The following is a 14840-nucleotide window of genomic DNA, read 5'->3' on the forward strand; positions in this document are numbered from 1 at the left end:
AGAAAAAATAATGCAGATCTCATTTTTCCAATAATAATGATAATATCTCACTAATTTGAGAGACCCAAGGTAGAAATATGTGCCCCTCAAACATAATATTGTTTAAATGATTAAAAATAGAATGTTGAGGGGCACCTTGGTGGCTCAGTTGAGTAGGTATCCAACTCTTGATATCAGCTCAGGTCGTGATCTCACAGCCTTGAGATTGAGCCCCACAATGGGTTCCACTTTAGCATGGAGTCTGCTTGGGATTCACTCTCACTCCCTCTGCCTCTCCCCCACCCACATGCTCGTTTTCTCTCTCTCTCTCTCTCTCTCTCTCTCTCTCTCTCTCTCTCTCTCTCTCAAATAAATAAACATTTAAAAAATAGAATGTTGAAAGACGTGGATAGAAATTAGTGATCAATTAATGAATTCATTCTTGCATAAATGAATAGTCCCTAAATTCTTTGGACCATTTCCTATCATGAACTCATGAAATTAGCAATTACTTAAAGTTTAGTTACTACTAATTTTCTTGCCACAAGCTTTTCACCAGGATTATGTCTTATACAAATGACATAAAGACTTGGGGGAACCAGAAAAATGTAGCTTTACTACCGTACATAAGAAGCTGTCTTCAAACAAAAAGTTTTTATTAACAACATTTTAAAAAGTAGCTTTTAGAATTATAAGTGTGCCCACTCCATATTCTTAATTTGTATTAGGTTTCTGTCTTCAAGGTCTTACCGGCATTGACAAATTAATTTATCATTGTAATACCACTGAGAAATAGGCAAGCAAGTTAAACTGGAATAGTGTTTACTTAGGATTACAATTCCTCTGTTATTTAAAAAGAGTTAGCAGAGATCACAATAATTAGTCTGAAAACAGATAGCAATAGGCATAAGAACAATATGTAAAAGAGGCAACAAGAAGTGCCTTGGAATCTGAGAGGATAGCCCTAATGGAGCCTGATGGTCTGTTCCCAAGAGTATTTTCATAGGGCATGTTGTAGGAGGGCATGATGTGGTTTTAAAGGTCACTATCATACATGGCTGTACCTGCCATAAATCTGCACCCAACTGTCTGGATTCTTTTCATATACTTCTACAGACTCTTCAAAGAATGTTCCGTTAATTTATCCTTCCCCAGATGAAGAAGTCGTATGCCATTTGTCTGTATCGAAATTACCATTTCTCCTTTCAGATAATTCACTCCTTTCCACAGAGTGTAAGAAGGTAGCCAATTCAGTTGATTCTAGGTGTGTTGCCCATGCTCTTGAAATTTTCACTTCTAAGCTTTTATTTTGTATTTTGCCCAGACTGTTAATTTAGTTATGTGACAAGTTTCCCAAACCCTTACCCCTTTTACATGGAATATCTCTTAAGGGTTGAGATCCAAGATAGGATAATGCTCAGGGTCTGGTAACTACACCAGGGTTTCAATATTATGCTTGCTTCTGTTTACAGTGACTTTGTGACAAATCCAGGGTTCTGGTTAGCCTTTCTGGTTGCAGAAGTGTCCCATGTTGCATATTCAACTTGGGGTCATTCTTATTGATTTTTTATTACGTAAAGAATGCTTAAATCATTAATCTTCTCACACCTAACCAAAATAGCTCTTTATCTCAATTGATGGCACAATAGTCCACTAGTCACCCCGCTACAAACCTGTCCTCTTTCCTAGACTATCCTCCCTCACTCCCGATTTAAATGTCCTTCCAATAATCATAAAGTCCTTTCAGTTTTGCTTTCTTTCTTTTTTTTTAATGTTTATTTTTGAGAGAGACAGAGCGTGAGTAGGGGAGGGGCAGAGAGAGAGGGAGACACAAAATCAGAAACAGGCTCCAGGCTCTGAGCTGTGGGCACAGAGCCCCATACGAGGCTCGAACCCGGAAACCACGAGATCATGACCTGAGCCAACGTCAGACGCCCAACCGACTGAGCCACCCAGGCTTCCAGTTTTACTTTCTACCCCTATTTTGACCTATCGCTTCTGCTTCCATGCCTTAAGGTCTCATCTGGCTAACTTCCGTTTGTCATTTTAAAAGAGTTTCAGTGACATCTCCTCTGGGTTAGGTCGCCTGTCTTGGGCCTTATTCTGCCCCTGCCTAGCCCTATTGTTTATCCTTAGGTGATGTTCTCCTGCACCACTTTGTGAACTCCCCAAAGGAAGGAATGGGTGGGACCTATTGACTGTTGTATCCTCAGCCTCTGATTTAGGGACTGGTATATATAAGGTGCTAAGTAAATGTTGTCAACTGGATGAACGAGTAAATAAGACTTTTCTTCAGTGACCCGCATGCCTATTTTATATACCATACTGAGGAAAAATAATGATCTAATTACCCAGGGATAATGATATTGAATATATAATCATTTAGTGTCAGGGCACTCCATGAAAACAAACAAACAAAGAAACAAACAAACAAATAAACAAAAACCACAAAGCACTCCCTGAGGGACGAAAAAGCACTCTATAAAATTCCAGAGCTTTTGTTTTTCCTGTTTATGTTTTAATATTTTTCAGTTATGTGTTTTAGGGAGGCATGATAATAATTTTCAAAAACTTGCCTTTATGTATGACTTTTCTCATCGCTTTGTTTTAACATCTCAGTAATTAAGAGCATTGCCATCGCTGTCCACCACATGTGGGTTCAAATTCTAGTTTTCCTCTTAAGCTGTTCTTAACCACTCTGACACTAAGTTTCACTTTGATGCAGTTATTGTCTGAATCTTATGCAGTTGCTTTATGTGAGTCTGTATATGTAGAGAATGCTAGGTAGGATATCATAAGAAGGCATACCTTGAGCTAAGAAGTCAAAGTAGGAGTTTCTGTGGATGTGACCTAGCTAGTCCCTGTTGATGCTTTGTCCCTTATCCCTTCTGCCTCCTTGAGTTCACCTGAAACCATGGAGGGCAGTTCTAATATATCAGCAACTTACCAGCTCAAGTGCTTTGTCTCTTCTTTCTGTCTGAAGGCACAAGCACAGGGAGTCTGGGGGAGGAGGGGAATTAACCTCCAGTCGGTAGGAGATGGGAGTTAATGGATAAATGTCCCAGCCTCCTGACATCCAGTGAGAAGATTCTAAGGCATGTTTTCCTTCTTGTTTCTCAGAGGCTCTCCAAGAGGAGAACTAGCTATAACAGTAACATACCTAGTAGTGTATCTACTACTGATTGCTCTTTTCCTTGTCTCGCTTTTCCCACTTTCTGTAGCAAGTACTTCCTGATTACTTTCCAAACAAACTATCTGCCCCTAAATCCTTATGTCGGAGTTGGTATTTGGGGTGCCAATCAAACTAAGCCAAGGCTTAAAGAATATGGAAGCCATGGCCAACCAAATTTGAAAGACTATGACAGTCATAAGCGACAGCTTGTAGCAGTACCAGAACCAACGCTTAAAGGTGGCAGGTTCAAGGGAACTAAAAGAAAGCTCTAGAAGACTTGCTGGAGCAGAAAATGTGAAGAGAAAATTGTGAGGTAGCAGGGGCCAGTTAGTGTTGGGCCTTAGAACACATTGTCACCATTTTGACATGATTTCAGAGAGAGTTGGATCTGGATTGAATGATTTCAAGTGGGGGAGTGATGTGCTAGATAATATGGAGAATGACTTCTAGGGGAATTGGAGCCAAGCCTAGGAGGAAGTTATTAGGAACCTACATTTGGAAAGTATTATCCACAGAGAAATGGTGGATTTCATCGTTATTGAGAAGGTGGCATCTTTCTAAATTTGCATTGCTATTCCTTCAGTGTCCGTGAAGCGGTCATGGTGGTAGCTAGGGTAAACTGGTCCTTTACACAGGGAAGCATTTCAATTATTGATACTGTTCTTCAGAATAATATATTAACAAAATTTCCTTGAGAATGTCTTTATTTCTCAAGAAAAGTCAAACTTACATATGTGTGTGTCTCATTCTTCTTTTAAAAATATTGAAATGTTTGTGGTGGCAGAGACACTAATATCCTATTCCTATGTTTCATCTTTGGTAGAGTAATTGATAGCATTTGTGAGTAATACATATTTAAACCAAACTCCTACTCTGGAAGTAAGGGTTCCGAAGGGTGATGAATTTTACCAGTTTGCTCATGAGCATGGAAATAAATTACAACGATGAAGAGCAATATACCACAGCAAGCGCCTTTATAAAATTATTTTGGATGTCTTTTATGAGATACCCAATTTTGCCATTGGAAGCTTTTATTTTAGGGTTATTAGTAACCACTCATTTCAGTTAGTGCCGTGAAAATGGGTTTTGTTGTTCCCATCAGTCAGCATAAAATAAAAATGGTGATAAACCCTCTCGGAAGATGCAGCTTTCATTACAAAGGAGGGAATGAAAACCTAATTGAAAGTTACTGTAAATTTTGAATCATTAATTTCATGCCAAATAAGTCATTAGAAATCTCTGATGGATGTAAAAACGCGATCATTTGCAAAATTGGAATGAGCAAAATTCAATCTAGATATACCTCTATTTTTTTTTAATTTGTATATTGGGAGAGCTGTAATATAGACTGTTGAATTTCAACATGTAAACCTTTTGCTGTAGGTAATTTGTGTGTGCTTTTGGGCTCTAAACCAGGTAATTAATTTCTTTCTGTCTCCTTTTATTTCAGTTGGTCATTTTTGTTATAACTCACTTTATTCTTGCTTCTTGCCTAATAATAATATATCTGGTTTGTATCACTTCAAACATATGAAAAATCTAAGGTTTTTTGTTTTGCTTTGTTGTGTTTTGTTTTTATTTTACTGTGTATAATATATATATTTATTATATAAATTATATGTGTATTTAATATATAAATATATGATATAAAAATATAAATACATACATATTTTATAAATAATACAATAATAAGTAAAACCACATATATATGTATGTATATATGGTCCCTTTTTTCGAACAAAGAGGGGTGAAATTTATGAGCTTTCTTCTTAAGTCTCTCCAGTTTTCTTCTAAAGTAGTTAAGTAGGCAAAGTAGTTCTCCAATAAGCAGCATTTTTTTATTCTTTGACTCTGTGCTTTTTAAAGTGGACATAATATACCAAATACAGAGAGTTTATCACACCAAAAATAAAAATATCTGCAGGTCTAGATCAGAGTGCAAGCTATCTTGTTACATGAAACCGCCTTTCATTATGAAATGTACAGAAGACAAATTGAATACATAATTACATAAAATAAATTTTTTGCTGTCTTATTCAGTGAAACTTGATAGATGACATGTTCTACTGTGTTGCAGAAAACTAATCAAACTAAAAATAGAATCCTAAAATAAATTGCTCACCATGATGACTGAACTGATTCTCAGTGGACGACTAAGAGAATTGGAGAGAATAGCTTCAATCACAGTTGAAAGTTCCAGATTCTTTTTGTAAGCGAAGAACAGACCAATAGACCATCACAGTCAACTTTTTTCTTCTCACATACTTCGAACACTTAATTACCAGAGAAAAGAAATCCTTTATTACCACCAGGGATTCAAGGTCGAACAGTCAACTGCAATAATAGTAGTTCAAAGTAGAAGCATCATTTTTTTTTTAACTGGAAGCTTTCATTTTACATTTACGATTATGTACATTATTGATTTTCTTTTCTGGTTGTTGTTCCTTGCAGAGAGTGAATCTGTCCTTCGATTTCCCATTTTATGGCCATTTCCTACGTGAAATCACTGTGGCAACTGGGGGTAAGTGTTTTTCTACCCATCCACCCTAAATAATCTACAGTTTCACTATAGTTATTTTTAATTTACTTTACATTTCAAGAGGGACATTTATTGGGAAAACCATTGCCTTCTATCACAAAGTCATGGGTGTAAATCAAATCTAAGAAAGAGTACAGCTATTGGAAAAACTTCAGCAGAAAAAAAAGGTGGAGTTATAATTTTCAGCTTAGATTCATCTGTTTTCTTTCTACTTTTTTTTCGTTCTTTTTCCTTCTATGTTTTAATTCATCTTTGGTAATATGGTAAGACTGCATAAATGGGAATAGACCTGGAAAAGAAAAAGGTGTTTAAGGAACCTGCTGCGGTATTTTTCTTTCTTTTAATGTATGTAATTGATTAATATAAATATGTATACACACATCCTCATTATATTACCTTTAATTATTTGCCCCTCCCCCACTCTTTAATACCACCTATGTTGACCGGCAACTAATTTGAATTTTAAAAGTAAACACTGAGATTCAGTTGGGATTCTTTTAGTTTTATTTTTCTGCACAACCTTTGGAGATTAGTATAGAGATTAGCAATACTCTAGAAAGGCAATTATCGTTTTTTTAGTATATCCCAGAAGTCAGAAAAATTTAATCCTTGAGTGCTACTAGCAGAGATAAGCAAAAGGCCAGAGAATATCCCTGTGTTCTGAGGGAAAAACATAAACATGGAAGCGTAAGTCAAGAAATAAATTAAAAGAAAACCAGAGGTGGAATGGAGTCTACATACAGAGCACCCATGTCTAATGCACCTTAGACAGGAGTCCCTTTCCTTCACCAGGTTTCATTATTGATCTTCTGAATGGTAAGGAAGTCATGTGGATCACTCGTGCCACATTTTAATATAAAATTTAGAAGATACACGGGATTCAGAATAAGACTTATAATCAGAAATATCAACAAACAAACAAAAGTTTTTGAGCACCTACTCTGAACAATGGGAAACAAAACTGTGTCTGCCTTGGGATTGTACAGCCTAGGGGACTATTAGAGTGAAGCAGAATGTGGGGGTTCCTTAGAAAATACATATGATGAAATATGGGTTTCCAGGGATGACAAAGCTGAGCCATCTGTGAAAGTCCAGTAAGACTTTATAGAAAAATTGCTGTTTATGATATTTCTTAAATGATGTCTCAGTTTCTGTGGTTACGTAGGGAAGGAAGGGTAGGTCCCATGGAAGAACATCTTGAGTAAATACACAGAAGAAGAAATGGATAAGGTGTATGTAGGATAGCAAATAATTGAGTTTGAGAGAAGCTGGAAGTAGATTTACAAAAAAAAAATGTGGCATATTAAGAAGAGAAAGGTAAATTGGGACAATTTTATATATTGCCTCAAGAGTCTATGTGAGTCATTAGTCCTTAATTAGTAAGTAATAAGCTTTAAGAAGATGAACCCAGACGTTTGTATAATGCCTTCAAGTGTAAAAAGACTGGGGTTGCTACATATAATTGGAAGAATATTGCAATAGTTTGTGTGGCACATATTGAGAGCTTTGGCAAGTCTGTGGCTTTTTCAAATCAAGGGAGAGAAATGATGCTGTCAGCAGAAATCACAAACTCAAGCAGAAGAGCTGGTTTTAGGGAACGCCAATGGCTTCAGTTCTGACACTATTAAATTTTGTGTAAAGAAAGGACTAAATATAAGCAAAATTCACACAAGGACCATGTCTTTTTGAGCTTGCCATGCATTTCTGTGCTAGTATGATGCATGGCACTTAATAGACATTTAATTGATGTGTTGAAGGATTGAGATAAAAGGGAAAAGGTAAAAATGAAAGATGGCCCCGACACTATGAATTACATCATGCTTCCTAACATCTTTGAAGTATGATATGAACATGGCTATTTTATAAGCTGGACATTAAGCACATTTTCTAACATCTGAATTTTAAAACGTGTTCCACTGAATTTTAAACAGTGAATTATTAACCACGTTTGTTCAAAATCTGTACACACGGTGGTAAAAATACAGACCCCTTTGATTTTCAGCTTCTCAAATTGTTTTATCTTTAAAAGTCATGTCGGTGATTCAGCCAATATGAACTAAGATTTCCCTTAGCTGAGTTGGTAGGAAAGAAACCCAAACAAATAGCTATATCATCTTTACTGCTTCAAAGTACCAATTTCCTTTGAAAAGATCCTCAAGATAAGTGAAAAATCTGGTATCTTAAATGATCTCCATCTTCTTTGAAGAAAGCACTAATGTAAAGAAACATTTTTTTCTCTCTACTTAAAACATACTAGCATCGAACTTGCACATATAAATCTACACCCTGTTTAGAGAGGCATAACTGAGATAATTTAGACACTCACCTGGGTTTCTTCAAAACAAAACAAGAATCTCCTGTAAAAGTTTTTGACTAAATAAAAAGCTTGTTTGTGCATTTATTGTTTATTTATTCAGTCACTATTGATTGAACCCCTGCTGTGTGAAAGGCACAGGATGTGATATTTCACTGTATCCAGAGAAGGGTAAAATATGGATCCTGCTCAGGATCTTAGAATCTAAGAAGAGGAAGGAGCCGGGGGCCTGGGTGGCTCAGTCGGTTGAGCACCGACTTGACTCAGGTCATGATCTCATAGTTTGTGAGCTTGAGCCCCGCATCGGGCTCTGTGCTGACAGCTCAGAGCCTGGAGCCTGTTTCAGATTCTGTGTGTGTCTCTCTCTCTCTGCTCCTCCCCTGCTCGTGCTCTGTCTCTCTGTCTCTCTCTCTCAAAAATAAATAAACATTAAAAAAATTTCTTTTAAGAAGAGGAAGGAGTATATAACTAAGCATCAGAGGACGCTGACTCTAAATACTGGAGGGGCAGAAGTTTGCTACCAGGCCATTCCCGTTGGGCCAGTCAAGAACGGGTTTGTCACACTGGCCTTGAGGGAAGGTAGAATTTTAGTAGGCAGAGAGGCGGGTTGAAAAAAACATGGGGAGGGAAGGGGCATTCCAGACAAAGGGATGCTGAACTAAGGGACAGTGCTGAACCTGTAGCCAGTATATCTGGAGGACTGTCACGTACATCTGTTTATCCCGATTGGAGGGTTGGAGTTAAAGTCTAGCGAGGGGAGATGAGAAGAGTGATGTGAAATACCTCGAATATTACCGATTTGATGATATCCAGCAGGTATGAGGGTTTTCCGAGTAGAGAACACATCTGGCCTGTGCTGGCCGTGGAGAGCAGGGTAAGGCGAGGGCGGCCAAGGCAAAGAAAGCAATTAGCAGCAGGGCTTTTGGTATTTCTGCATGGATCGTGGTGCCTTAACCAGGGCGTGTGCAGTGAAGAAGGAGAGACAGAGTCAGTGCAAGACACATCGCTGAGCTCTTTAATCACTGTGGTTGCAGAGGTTTCCAGGCCACAGGATCCATTAGGATGCGGCGAGTAAAGCTAAGAACCTCTTAATGGGGGACTTCTGAACCACAGACTTTTGATGGGTCCCGTCTGTGATTGACTAGGTGTGATAGGCAGGTGGACCCTCCTGACAAATGCTCGTCACATTAGAAATCTTGAAAAGTTATTACCCATGAATGGTTTGCGAGAAAAATTGAAACCACGGGTGAGGTTAAATCCAGTTGACTGCAGACCATTCTAAATAGACCCGGGACTGGGATTTTTTAAAGAGGGATGCATGGGTGTCTGTGAAACAGAAATGAATATTCTATCGACTGTCAGTTCTCCTCAACTGTATCTACAGATGTCTCTTGAAGCTGTTTTTACATTGGATTTGGGAAAAAGAAAGTGAAATGTTAAAGTGGATATTTTAAAGTACAATCTCCTTCATTCCTACTACGCTGTTTTCCCGTTTCCCATGCCTCCTTAAAATCCAGCCCCCACCCCTCTTCTCTCTCGCCGTTCACATAGACACAAATTTCTTTACGACCGAAATGAGCTTAAAGATGTCTTGTGTCATTGCTAAGATCAACACCATTTCAAAACAGAAAATGGTTTAACAATACAGACATATATATAATTTATTGTGACCCGTCTTTGTATTTAAATATACATATTTCATTATGAATAAACTTAAGTTTCAAGCAAAAAATGTAAGCAAAAACTTAAGCTTTGACCACTCATTTATAAATTATAAAAATGAATCTTTGTTTATTAAGCATTTTAATTTTCAAAAGCTTCAGTCATCCATACAAATAACGCACAAAATGAATTAGAAACACCATCTTATTTTCTGGTTCACTGGTAACAGAATCTGAAAGCATTCGTTTATCTTTCTATTTCAAAAATACTTCAGAATATAAATATTTCAGGCATTAAAAAACTAGTGCTCTGTGCATCTCATAAAAATATTTCCATTAATGGCGCCACTAAGCTGTGTTGTTGGCATATCACACTGCCTTCATTTTCTCTCTAATACTCTAATTGGTTATTTTTTATTATTAGGCTGCTAAGGTGATATTTTAAGTGTTTCAGAAAGCAGATTTAAGTATGGCGATTTGATTTTTAATTCCTGTGACCACCACTTATAATGACATTTTTTTCATGAGCCCATCATGGGAACCCAAAACTATGATGAGAGAAAAGGCAGGGGTGGGTAAGAGGTACTTTAAATAAAAGGAAAGAGAAGGGTTGACAATATCCAGACAATTCGGGCCCCAGAATTTAAGTATGTAGACAGATGCCGGTTCATAATTAAAATTGTGTGTGGAATTGCCGACAGTTGCACATGAGATCAGCAACCAAAGATGATATAAATTTAAAAGATAATGATGAATATGTATTACTTACCTTGATTGAATGAAGGATTTGGCCTCCCTTTCCTTCTACATGAATTTCTAATTGGAGGTTCAATTAAAAAAAATGTTTAGAATTTTTTCTCAGGGTACGAAACAGTTGTATTCACACATCTTTCTTTTTCCAGTTTTTTGGATATTAACTGACATGCAGCACTGTTTCAGTGGAAGGTGTTGAATTTTAGATCTATTTTATTTCATTTGCCGTATGGTAACTAATAAGATATAAAATTTTCATTATGTAATCAGTGTTTAATATACGAAAAATCAGTGCATGGCAGTAAAAAAGTCAAAAGGCAAAAGTAAAATATATATCTTCCTTCGTTCCCTGCCTCCTACTCCACCTGTTCCCTTCCCACAAAAAAAAAAAAAATGCTCAAATTTAGACTAATTTCTTAAATTTGGTCTATAATCATTTGGGTGGGGTTTTTTTTCACTTTTAAGTACCCAATGAAAGAGGTTTAACATGAAAATGTAGTGCAAATTGTTTTGATTAGGTTTTCCGGAAGTATATTAGCAAATCTTCCAGCTTCTTTTTTGTTCTCACTTTCAAATAGTAATATTTTAATTGCAGTCCCAAGTAATATTTCATGCGTTTTAGAGGGACTTGATTAATAACAGTTATAAAAGCTTTTTTAAGACTGGAAGAGAGTTAGTTATTACTCATGATGATCGATTTATAAATACCAACCCCATCGTCTTTAAATATATAACCTCAGAGGACAGAACAGAATGCATCTATTAACTTTCTGAATCTAGCAAAAAAAAGTCAATGTGGAGTTATTTGCCTTTTAGTATTATTATTACTATTGTTATTATTATTATTATTTTTTTTACATTTATTTATTTTTGAGACAGAGAGAGACAGAGCATGAACGGGGGAGGGGCAGAGAGAGAGGGAGACACAGAATCGGAAGCAGGCTCCAGGCTCTGGGCCATCAGCCCAGAGCCCGACGCGGAGCTCGAACTCCCAGACCGCGAGATTGTGACCTGGCTGAAGTCGGACGCTTAACGGACTGCGCCACCCAGGCGCCCCAACTATTGTTATTATTATTAAGAGAAAGCAGAAGTTATGGGTTTCTGGAGATGTGATGCATGGAGGGAAAGTACTGAAAGGATGGATGCTGGACAAAAGTAAATCCATCCCATATGATTCATTAATTTAAAGTAACAAACAAGGGCTCAAGGGATTCTGAACAGAAAGATAAGTTTCGTGATGTCTGCTTTGCTGTATCTAAATGATTTTCTGTGAAATACCTCAGAAAACCTGAGCGAGTTCATCTCAGCAGCCCTCCTAGATGATTGACTCTTCCCCAGACTGTCTAGTGTCCAAACGTAGATTCAGCGGATTCACCAACATTACATTTCTTTTCCCTGTGGCTTGATGAATTGCATGCTCTGAAGCTGTTCTGTTTCTCCTATGCATCAACACGTCACACGTCATTAGCACTGGCTTCTTGGGACTGAGGGTAAGTGTGGTTGGAGATTAGAGCCTTAGGAGATCCAGAGAGAGACCACCCAGGAGATAGACTTGAGTCAATAGGAATGAGTAAGAGAAATACGAGAGGCAGAAATATGGGTAGAACAAAGGAAGAAAATTATAGAAAAACAAAAAGGAGAGGACCATCGATGCGTGATGCTGAAGTCATGATTGCAGACAGGAATCTGGAAGGTTGATCAGCCAGGATGAAAGTGTGGCTGAAAAGCACATTCTCCAGGTTTAATGCCTTCTTTTGCGATAACAGCCACAGAGGAGTCCACACATCACTAGTGCTTAGACATTCACTTAGGAACATTTGCCTTTGGAAAAAAGCATCATGTATCCTCTCGGGGATCCAGACTTTATTTGAAACACTGGCAACAAATATTTTGCTTGCATCCTGTCCTAGTCACTGCATCAATAATTCAGAAAAATAACAATATTGCACAGATGCTCAAATATATCACCCAGTTGAAAACAAACGGAGTCTAGGTAACTAATTAATAAAGTCGCAGTATACAGCAGCTGCTCCATTGTCCAATCCTGGTAAGGAAGGGGAAAAAAATAATGAGCAATGTGGGACTAACTTTGGACTCCAGCCATTTCAGGAATAAATTCAAAAGAGCTCCCTTAATTCCTCCTGAAACCAGCAATTGAAATTCAGTTTTTTTTTTGAGAAACAATCTGGCATCTAGGTTAAGATAAATGTATTTGAACCAGAATGTATAGGTTCATAAGTCAAACTAGTGATAGCTATTGTGATCTTTAGCAAATTCCTTTTTCTCTCTTGCCTCAGTTTTCCAGTCTGTAAAATAGCATAATAAAAGTACCTAGTTCAGAAATAATTTTGTTCAAGATTAACTAATAATACGTTATCAATACCTATTTCATAGAAAATGCTACAGTAATAGCATATATCATTATTATTATTATTGTCACTATTATTATTGCTATGCCTTTTTATATGTAACTTTTCTCTTTTATCCTTTACAAAATACCTCCTCTGTAAAGCTGTGCTTGCTTGTTAAAGTAGTTTGTTGTTTTCCTTGATGACATTATCCATAGCTCAGAGGGTGTTCAGGAACCTAACTTGTCATTATCTCTAACAGCTCTTTTTAAAGGTTGGCTCATCCATTCATGAGTGGGAGGTATAATAGGGTCTTGATGACTTGGGATGTACTCTTTATCAGCGTAGGTATATCTGTCATCTTTAACTGCAGTACAGAATCTCCTCTAAAGACACTCTCTGACTCTGAGTGTCTGAAAGTCTCACAAAATGTAGCCATTTTGTAAGGCAAGGTAGAAGAATCTTGAAATGTTCCTCCAATTGTGGTATCATAGGCAATAACTGGATAACAGGTGTTATTACAATCAGCAGGCCACATGCTTTTTAATCTACCCTTTGTATAACAAGAATGTTAAGGACAGATCATCAAAGCACAAAGTTAGCTATGGGTAGCTAACTTTTGGTAATTGCTAATTTTGGTTTTGGTAATTGCTAATATTGCAACTTGAAAATGTATTGAAGACCCACCCACAAATGCAAAATTAAATATTTGTTTAAATTTATGTGTGATGTGTTGCCTTTGAGTTAGGAAACAGATTCCTTTATGTGTGCCTGTTCTTTCAATGCCAATCTTTATTTTTTTAGGATCTTTCCTTATTTTTTAATGCTTTACAGAAAAACAGTAGATATAATGTGAAAACAGCTCAGAACTTTGTTCTCACTTCAACTGATACAGCTGTAAGGCTGAAACATAGTATTAAAAATAATAATTCTAAATGTTTTGTTGGCTATTTCTGATGGGGTTATGGCGAGTTAAGATTACATTGTTGGTTTGACTAGCTGAAGGGCTACAGAGATATTTTCATTTAATCTGCTTGGATTGTTGTTCAAATGAGAGGTTTCTGCTGAAAGCAAAGAAGATTAAAAAACACCTTTTAATTGGTTTATTATCAATTTTAACAGCTACTTTAAAAAGCAAGCATCATTTTAGTTAATAACTTGCAGGGAAAAATCCATAGCACTTTTAGATTATTCTAGAAAAAATAAAAATTAGGAGAAATTGGAACAACTAGATTTTGCAAAAAAAGAAATATTACATAAATGTTAAAGAGTAAAAACCCTTTAATTTTTTTAATTGTGGTAAAATAGACATAGCATAAGATTTACCATTTATGGGTTTACTATTTATGAATTTTTGTCAGTGGGCTCAGCTCTGACATTTTGTTTTTCTCCTGGTTCTTTTTTTTTTCTTTGTTTAAAATGGTAATTCTTTAAGTAACTTATCAATTTTCCTCCAAAATGCATTCAAGGGGGCACCTGGGTGGCTTAGTCGGTTAAGTGTCCAGATCTTGGTTTCAGCTCAGATCATGATCTCATGGTTTTCTGAGTTCAAGTCCTGTGTCGGGCTCCGTGCTACCAGCCTGCTTGGGATTCTCTGTCTCCCTCTCTGTGCCCCTTTCCACTCGTGCTGTCTCTGTTTCTCTCAAAATAAATAAATAAATTTTTAAAAAATGCATTCAAAGCACAGCTACCCCCCAAAACTTTACACCAGTGCACTCTCATACACAGTATTTACTCTTCTCACTTTTGACCTTTCTGGTTCTCAATAATTAGAGATTATCTTGGAGAAGTTTTTAAAGCTATTTCTTTAGCATTAGATAAAATTGAATAAAACCAATTATATAATAAAACTGATTATATAATCCTAACCACTATTCAGTTTAAAAAAATAAGACATTATGTAACTAAAATTTAAAGTGACAAGATTGTGTGTTAACATGGAAAGAACACTTAATGATAATCAAGATATAAAATTTTAATTACATACAATAGTATTTATTTTAAAACACCATGTGAATAAATCAGAAGGGAAAGTAATGCTGGTTGTTCTGTAATGGTGGCAGTAAGAGTGGCT

The 14840-nt window shown here is 36.7% G+C and overlaps 1 protein-coding gene across 2 annotated transcripts in view; it reads left to right on the plus strand.

Annotated features, from left to right (window-relative positions):
* PLXDC2 (plexin domain containing 2) overlaps positions 1-14840 on the plus strand; it is a 448003-nt gene that overhangs the window by 240641 nt on the left and 192522 nt on the right. For both annotated transcript variants that reach the window (XM_003988142.6, XM_019834014.2), the window contains exon 4: positions 5603-5672. In XM_003988142.6, the coding sequence (XP_003988191.2) occupies positions 5603-5672 (70 nt within the window). The remainder of the gene's footprint in view (positions 1-5602; positions 5673-14840) is intronic.

This window comes from Felis catus, chromosome B4 (assembly GCF_018350175.1).
Source record: "Felis catus isolate Fca126 chromosome B4, F.catus_Fca126_mat1.0, whole genome shotgun sequence".
Taxonomy (NCBI): Eukaryota; Metazoa; Chordata; class Mammalia; order Carnivora; family Felidae; genus Felis; species Felis catus.